Raw genomic sequence first — 9,350 nt, forward strand, 5'->3', positions numbered from 1 at the left:
ATGAAGACATATCTTTCCTCTGTGTTTACTTATTCATGAATGTTTAATAAATATACTGCATAAACAAAAGCTTGAGAAAAAGACCTTGGGTGTAATCATCCTAAACCAAGAATAAATGAAAGATTTAAGGCTCTGATGAAATGCAATCATCTTCAATGAGTCTGTGACAATTTTACTTACATTTCAGTCAAGTGCAAAAACAATATGTAGAGTCATGGAACTATTAGGATGTGGCATTTTGAAAGTGTTATACTGGAAATGTTTGAGTTCCCCAAATTGCTGTCTGATGTGAATACAATATCCCAGACAATGTGATCCAATGCTGGAGTTAAAATAGTTATGGACTTTGCAATTTCATCAACCCCCTTTCTGTCTTGCAAGTCGGTGATGATGTGGGGCAGAGGAGGATTGTTCTGATCTGGAAACTGCTGCCTGAACAAAATGGAATCTGATTGAACAGTCACTTTCAAAAGGAGATTGGATGGGGTCTTAAAAAATGAATGTTTTCAGGATTGTGGGGAAAGGGCAGAAGAAAGGGATGAATGGGATAGTTCTTTCAGGAAGTCGGAATAGACTAGGATTCATCAAACTCTCTCCTTTTATGCCTTAGGACTCAATGAAAAGACATCAAGAACTAGCACAGTCTCCCTTTGAATAAAAGCAGCTCACAGTTTAAACGAGGGACATGGGATTAATGTATTTCCCTTGGCTGCTTGCTCTCTCTCATCTGTATCCCTGCTACCATGCCTGCATGTGCAAGGGAGAAACCTGCATTTCTGTAGCATCTTTTTAATCCTCACAATGTCCCAGATTGCTTCATGAATGATATGTATTACCAAAGTGTCATCATTACTGTAATGTAAAGACAAAAGCTGGAGGTTGGCTTTAATTAATCTGCAGCACATAAAGGAAACTATGTTTCAGGATTTGGTGTCAGCAGCAAATCAGAAAGTATCCACAAAGATTTACATATGGACTCTAGGCCAACGCTCACGGTGTAGTACTGAGGGAGTGCAGCACTGCTGTGGGTACTGGCTTTCACATGAAATGTTAACGAGAGACCTAGTCTTTCCGTCCCCCAACAAAGAGGAACAAGAGAGTCCACCCCAATATTTATTCCTTAACCAACATCACTACATCAGAAGCGGGAGGTGATGGCCTAGTGGTATTATCACTGGCCTGTTAATCCAGCAATCCAGATAATGTCCTGGGGACCCAGTTTCAAATCCTGCCATGGTAGATTGTGGAATTTGAATTCAACTAAACAAAAATCTGCAATTTAGAGTCAGAGAGATGTAAAGCATGGAAACAGACCTTTCGGTCCAACCTGTCCATGCTGACCAGATATCCCAACCCAATCCAGTCCCACCTGCCAGCACCCGGCCCATATCCCTCCAAACCCTTCCTATTCATATACCCATCCAAATGCCTCTTAAATGTTGCAATTATACCTGCCTCCACCACATCCTCTGGCAGCTCATTCCATACACGTACCACCCTCTGCGTGAAAAAATTGCCCCTTAGGTCTCTTTTATATCTTTCCCCTCTCACCCTAAACCTATGCCCTCTAGTTCTGGACTCCCCAACCCCAGGGAAGAGACTTTGTCTATTTATCGTATCCATGTCCCTGACGATTTTATAAATTTCTATAAGGTCACCCCTTAGCCTCTGACACTCTTTTCTGAACCGTTTCAAGTTTCACAACATCTTTCTGATAGGAAGGAGACCAGAATTGCACGCAATAGTCCAACAGCGGCCTAATCAATGTCCTGTCCAGCCGCAACATGACCTCCCAACTCCTGTACTCAATACTCTGACCAATAAAGGAAAGCATACCAAATGCCTTCTTCACTATCCTATCTACCTGCGACTCCACTTTCAAGGAGCTATGAACCTGCACTCCAAGGTCTCTTTATTCAGCAACACTCCCTAGGACCTTACCATTAAGTGTATGAGTCCTGCTAAGATTTGTTTTCCCAAAATGCAGCACCTCACATTTATCTAAATTAATCTCCATCGGTCACTTCTCAGCCCATTGGCCCATCTGATCAAGATCCTATTGTAATCTGAGGTAACCTTCTTCGCTGTCCACTACACCTCCAATTTTGGTGTCATCTGCAAACTTACTAACTATGCCTTCTGTGCTCACATCCAAATCATTTATATAAATGATGATCATGAATGCACTGTTGGAATAACCCACCTGGTTCATTAATGTCCTAAAAAGTGAGAGAAACCGCCATCCTTGTCTGATCGGGCCTACATGTGACTCCAGATCCACAGCAACATAGTTGACTCTTAACTGCCCTCTGGGTGAATTAGGGATGGGCAATAAATGTTGGCCTAGCCAGCAACGTCCTCACCCCATGAATAAAGGGAAAAAAAACTACTGCAAATAATCTGGTTACTAATGTAGGAGTTAGCTGTACACAAGTGACCATTTCCCACAGTGCAACAGCTGGGGCGTCCTGAGCTCATGAACATGAGAATCGAAACAGAAACTGCAGCTGGTCAGTTTACCAGGAGAAAGGAAAATGCAAATTCCCACACGTGCAAAACATTTACCGAGAGCAAAGTTGCACTAAAAATATCGAGTCTGCAGTGAATTACAAAGCCATTACTGATCATATTTTATATTTTGTTTGTTATTACTTTCCTAGATCCCTACGTGAAGATCCATCTGATGCAGAATGGTAAAAGGCTGAAGAAAAAGAAGACAACAATTAAGAAAAATACCCTTAACCCCTACTACAACGAGTCCTTCAGCTTTGAAGTACCATTTGAGCAAATCCAGGTAACAGGAATGATCACATCCACTGGTGAGCAAGACATCAGTTCACCAGAACCGTTCCAGACATGAGAGGCACAGTGAGAGACAAAGAGAAGATGAAATCATTCTCTCATCCAACAGGGAAAGTTAGGGGAGATTAATCAGAGATGTTCAGAATAATGAGGAATTTGATGAAACAAATATTTCAGAAATGGTTCCACTGGTGGCAGGATGGGTAACACCAATGTCAGATAATTGGAACAGAAACAGGGGGAGGCAGAAGAGAATTCTTTTTGTGTCATGAATTGTTTTGATTCAGAGTGCACTGCGTAAAAGACTGCTCAGATCAGATTCAGTGAAAACTTTCAGAAGGAAATTGGATCAATAAATTAAACAGGCAAGTATGGCACAGCCATAGGGAAGGAGCAGGCCTGTGGGGTTAATGAACTAACCTTCAAAGAGGTAGCCCAGAGACTGATTAGCCTCCTCCTGTGCAGTAAAACTTTACACAGCATAAATATTCTGTGTTTTCTCAAAGTGTGAAGGGTCTCAATCAAACTCGTCACTGTCCCTAGGAGCTGCAGAATTCCCCAGCTTAGGGGCAGAGGTTTAAAACCAACTTTGCAATTGTTATGTTGCTGTTGCAGCCCAGTCCAGGTTAGACAGCAGACCAAAGGAAAGGGGCTGTGTCCAACTTGAATTATAGAGAGAAGCCTCACTTGTTTGTGCTCTAGTAGAGAAGGTAAGGCAATGACCTAGTGGTATTATCGCTAGACTATTAATCCAGAAACTCAGCTAACATTCTGGGGGGCTGAGTTCAAATCCTTCCATAGGTGGAATTTGATTTCTATAAAAATCTGTGATTTAATGGTGATGAATGTTAATTGTTAGGGGAATACCTAGCTGGTTCAGTAATGTCCCTGAGGGAAGGAAATCTGCCAACTTCACCTGGTATAGCCTACGTGCGACTCCAGACGCAGAGCAATGTGATTGATTCTTATCTGTCTTTTGGGTGATGAGGGATGGGCAATAAATGCTGACTTGAATTCATTCCTGTGAATGAATTAAAACGAAGGAAGTTTGAGGAAGCCATAAAGCTCCCAATTAATGTGCCACTGCTCAACAGTCACCAATCGACCAATAGTCCATATTCCTTCACAACTCAACCTCAAAGATCTGCCAGACCCAATTCTGAAAATTCCAATCAACCCACAGCCTTTTGAGGAAGACAGAGTTCCAAATGTCCACTGAGATTATTTCTAAACAGCTGAAGAACTCAGCTTGAATTTTAACTTTAAGACTCTGGACTTTTCCACTGAGATTATTTCTGACCATCTACCCCATTGGATTCTTTCACCGATTCAATTAGATTATTCCTTCACCTGCCCAATACAAAGTAGCATTCATGCAAACTGTCATTAACTTTTTATTCGCTCTTGGGATGTGGGGCAACACCAGCTGGGCCCAGTATTTATTGCCCGTCCCCAATTGCCCCTTGAGAAGGTGGGGGTGAGCTACCTTCTTGAACCGCTCCAATCCATGTGCTGTGGGTAGATGCACAATGCCCTTAGAGAGGGAATTCTAGGATTCTGACTCAGTGACAGTGAAGGAACGGCGATATATTTCCAAGTTAGGATGATGAGTGATTTGGAGGGGAGCTTGTAGAGGGTGGTGTTCCCGTGTATCTGTTTCTAGATGGAGGTGGTTGTGGGTTTGGAAGGTGCTGATAAGGAATCTTGGTGAGGTGCTGCAGTGCATCTTGTAGCTGATACACACTGCTGCTACTGAGCATTGGTGGTGGAGGGAGTGGATGCTTGTGAATGTAATGCCGACCAGTGGGCTGCTTTGACCTGGATGGTGTGAGGCTTCCTGAGTGTTGTTGGGGCTGCCCCCATCCAGGCAAGTGGGGAATATTCCATCACACTCCGGACTTGTACCTTGTAGATGGTGGACAGGCTTTGGGGAGACAGGAGGTGAGTTACTTGCTTCAGTATTCCTATCCTCTGACCTGCTCTTGTAGCCGCTGTGTTTATATGGTGAGTCCAGTTCAGTTTCTGATCAATGATAACTCTTAGGATGTTGATGCTGGGGGATTGAGTGATGGTAATTGAATGTCAAGAGTGAAAGGTTTTTCTCTTGTTGGAGGTGGTCATTGCCTGGAATTTGTGTGGCACAAATGTTATGCTTATCTGGGTATTGTCCAGGTCTTGCTGCATTTGAATATAGACTGCTTCAGTACCTGAATAATGAAAGGTGTTGAACATTGTGCAATCATCGGGGAACATCCCCAATTCTGACCTGATGATGGAGGGAAGGGCATATGGAAGCAGCTGAAGATGGTTAGGCCTAGGTCACTCTCCTGAGGAGCTCCTGCAGAGATGTCCTGGAGCTGAGATGACTGACACTTGCTTCCATGAGCTTTAATAGGGCAACACAAACAGCAAAAACACTGTTTTCAATAACATCCAGGAATATTATCAATGCACAATTAATATAATCGCCCATAGTTAGTACCAGGAAATGGATTGAGGGTTTTTTAACTGTTTGGAGACAATAAAGAAAGTGGTGACCTTTGCCACCTTCCCATAAACCACTGCCTGATTGGCGCTGCTGAACAATTGAAAAAAAACCCGTATTAGTGGCATCACAAATACTGAGCAGGACTGAGGCGATTGAATAATTCCCCTGTCACTAACACCTGGACCCCTCACTGGCATAAATGACTGGGATTGCTTTTACAATTCGAACCATAAGACCATAAGATATAGTGGCAGAATTAGCCCATTCGGCCCATCTAGTCTGCTCCACCATTTAATCATGGCTGGTAGGTTTCTCAACCCCATTCTCCTGCCTTCACCCTGTAACCCTTGATCCCCTTACTGATCAGGAACCTATCTATCTCTGTCTTATATACTCTCAGTAACTTGGCCTCCCCAGCCCTCTGCAGTAATGAGTCCCACAGATTCCCCACTCTCTGGCTGAAGAAACTTCTCTTAAAGGGCCATCCCTTCACTCTGAGGCTGTGCCCTAAGGTCCTGGTCTCTCCTACTAGTGGAAACATCTTCCCAATGTCCACTCTGTCCAGGCCGCTCGGTATTCTGTAAGTTTCAATCAGATCTCTCCACCTCCCTCCCCCCCATCCTTCTAAACTCCACTAAGTACAGACCCTAAGTCCTCTGCTGCTCCTTATGTGACAAGCCCCTTATCCCCGAGATCAAGAAAGGCTGGAAAGGGGTTGTTTTCCTTCGAACAGAGGAGGCTGAGAAGGGACCTGGTTGAGGTGTATATGATGATGAGGGGCATGGACAGGGTGAACAGAGAGCAGCTGATCCCCTTAGTCAAAAGGTCAGTAACAAGGTGGCATCATTTTTAAAGTGAAAGACTGGAATTTTGGAGGGGACTTGAGAAAATGTTTCTTTTCACGCATTGGCTGGTGGAAGTCTAGAATGCACTGCCTGGGGGTGGGGCGATGTGGGGGTGATGTTGAGGTGGGAAACCTCACAAAGCTTTAAAAAGGACTGGGATGACCCACTCAAAATATCATAACGTTCAAGGCTATTGTTATGACCCAGACCAGACCAGACCCCCTCAAAATATTTTAAGAAGGTAGCCTATATCCGAAATGTTTAAAGGTGAATGTGAGGTGTCTGTTCCTGGTGCAATGTGACTGGTCAGACTGCTCGATGTTAGCAAAACACAATTTATTTCAACACTGTAGTTAAAATTCCACCAAAGAAAGAGAAATTTAAAATAACTCTATTGGAAACTTAACAGGATAATAGATATATTAACTATTACTAATTAACTGTTCCAACATAGCAACATCCCATAAACAGTCCCCTTGAAAAAAAAGGCAAATTCAGACACAGGTTCTCACATCCAGCAGGAAAAAACATCAAGAAAGTTCAGTGAAAGTAGCAGCCAGGAGACATTGACTGAAGCTTCCAGCTCTGTTGAGACTCAATAGCTTCTGATGTTACTGAGAAACCAAAACCCAGAAATCCTCATCTGTGAGAGCTGGCTACACCCTTTCAGGCTGCATTAAAATAAACTCAAGGCCTCCCAAGCTGTTTCCTCTGGTGGTCTTAACTAGCTGGCTTGGTACCTATTGTTCAACCCCTCTCCAGAAAGAAACCAGGGCAATATAACCTCTTAAAGCGACAGCACTGGCACACTACGTGCCCAGTACAGGAAAATGGGACTAGCGTAGGTAGAAGCGTATCTTTGGCAGTACTGACTTGATGGGCTGAAGGGCCTCTGGTGTGCTGTATGATTTTATGATTTAGAACTCATTTGCTCACAGCACAGTGTCAGCCTTCACTTTGTGTAAAGTATCAGAAAGCTCTGAAACTTAAGCTGTGACTGCATGTGACAGAGCTCCTACACACTGCACAGGGCTGTTCCTAATCTCATGGAAGAGGAAAACCAGTTCATGATCATTGAGCAGAACTGAATCAGTAAAAGGGCAGCTTTGCATTACCATCTCCTTGTAACCGTCTTCCATGTTTATTCTCCCACAGAAGGTGCAGGTTGTGGTCACTGTCCTGGACTATGACAAGATCGGCAAAAATGATGCTATCGGGAAGGTCTTCGTTGGCTACAACAGCACAGCTGCAGAGCTTCGCCATTGGTCAGACATGCTGGCCAATCCAAGGCGTCCCATAGCACAATGGCACACCCTGCAGTCTGAGGAAGAAGTGGATGTCGCCCTTGGCCTGAAGAAATGAAAAGCCTTTCAGTGTTTCTCCATTTAATACTCATCATCACGTGTGTGTAAATATTGTACCTCAGCCTCCGACCCCAGAGAGAAAAAAACCTGTAAACCAAAAACAGTAATACTAGGAAGTGGGTGACATACTGGTCATACTGGTCCTCCATTGTAAAGTACACAAGATGAGGCAGACCAGTACGTTCTCATTGACTAGTTTTACTGGTTTTCCCTTCCCAGCCACTTCCAGTGGTTACTCTCCTCCTATTCAGTCCCTTTCCCTCTGCACTGCACCATTATTTAAACGTAGATCTGGTTAAGAACAAATATTCCTTCATGTCAACATTCCTTTCCAAAACTATCATCCTTTTAAGCAATATGATCTGTGTAGATAGGGCATGATTGAAATATGTATCTCACAGTTGTATATACACCGTAAAGCGGAAAATGATTTCTAGTCTGTGCGTTTGTATGTTGTTAGCATTTCTTATTCTGTGTATTGTTTTTAATAAGATGTTCTATTTTAAATTATATAAATTGACTGATAAATAGGAAAGTCAATGCTATATATTATGAGTTACATATTTCTTCTGCATTCCAGTGATTTCCTTCTTGTGAAACCTATTGAGCAGGAAGGGATCACATTTCAGTTAAGGTAAGCGAGAGGGCCAGGAGTAATGAACTGAAGCAAGTGCCATCACTGTTTTGTGAATTGGCACACAATTTGGAAAGAGTTTTTAAATGTTTTCTCTTGTTCTAATGTAGTCAATGGCACTAATTATTAAAGCTACCAGTCATTCCATTAGAGTCTAAAGGACTGTTCTGTGTATCACTGTGACTGCCCTGTGTGCTTAGAAATATAGAATCTTCAGTGGGATAGCAACAAGTTTATTCAATAGTAATTTTGATTCTGATGTGTGAGTTTATCTGTTTTAATTTCTTGCCAGGATAATCATTCCTTTCCGCTGCCCTGTCAGGTTGACTGCATAACTTCCCCCCTCCGACACCCCAAGTTCCACTCAGACAATGGGGACCAACACGGCACTGAGGGGGCGGGGGGGTTGGTATCTGTGCAGGAGAGCTAAATCTCGAATTCCAGGGAAACAGCAGAAACTGACAAAATCACAAACAGCATTGTTTTCGAGCACTGTGCAATGATAAACACAAACAAAGCATTGTGAAATGGTGTTCTCCTATCATCGGGCCACAACGCCTTGCACGTAAGACCAAGCAGTCGTATTGAAAGCTTTAGTTATTCAATGTTAGTATAAACTTAGCTCAGGATTTTAACAAGTCAGGCAACGAGCACATTGCGTCAGAAACTGCCACTGAGATGGTAATGTGCGGGTTTAATTGACAAAGTTAAGTCATATCAAGAAGCAGAGATATATATATGTGTATAAAACAAAAAGACACTGCCAAATAAAGGATTCTGATTCTTTCTGATAGTCACAACTTAAGTACAGCCATAACCAGACGGTGCCCCTCCTCCCTTTGTACTTAATAAAGAATATCTAAGCCTGCTGTGAGACAACACACCATAATTAAATGCTAATCTTTATGATAATGAAGTGTAAAAAACATTAGCATCAGATGTTGTAGAATGATAACTAGTTGCCTTTGTGTCTGATCACTTACATGACCTATCCTGCTTGAATGCTTGATGTGTGTCATCGATGTATTGCAGTGTTCCTGCTGTCATGTTGCTCGTGAGGCTGCGAGCTCTGTGAACCTTCATACTGGGTGAAGTAACTCTCTCTTTCTCTCTCTGATTTGAGTTCACTTTGTGTAGTGAATGACATTGTGAAGTTTCTGATGTTTATATGACTTAATATTCCACTGGTGTTCAAGAAACTGTTTTATTTCCAGTTG

General features: G+C 42.8%; 1 protein-coding gene across 4 annotated transcripts in view; it reads left to right on the forward strand.

Moving 5' to 3' along the window:
• Positions 1-8,353, forward strand: part of LOC122559449 (synaptotagmin-A) — a 638,345-nt gene extending 629,992 nt beyond the window's left edge. For all 4 annotated transcript variants that reach the window (XM_087996972.1, XM_087996971.1, XM_087996974.1 and 1 more), the window contains exons 9-10: positions 2,661-2,794; positions 7,291-8,353. In XM_087996972.1, the coding sequence (XP_087853098.1) occupies positions 2,661-2,794; positions 7,291-7,497 (341 nt within the window). In that variant the 3' untranslated portion in view covers positions 7,498-8,353. The remainder of the gene's footprint in view (positions 1-2,660; positions 2,795-7,290) is intronic.
• The last annotated feature ends 997 nt before the right edge of the window (positions 8,354-9,350 follow it).

Source organism: Chiloscyllium plagiosum, unplaced genomic scaffold (assembly GCF_037043375.1).
Source record: "Chiloscyllium plagiosum isolate Xiang-an unplaced genomic scaffold, Cpla_swu_hap1 HiC_scaffold_19, whole genome shotgun sequence".
Classification (NCBI taxonomy): Eukaryota; Metazoa; Chordata; class Chondrichthyes; order Orectolobiformes; family Hemiscylliidae; genus Chiloscyllium; species Chiloscyllium plagiosum.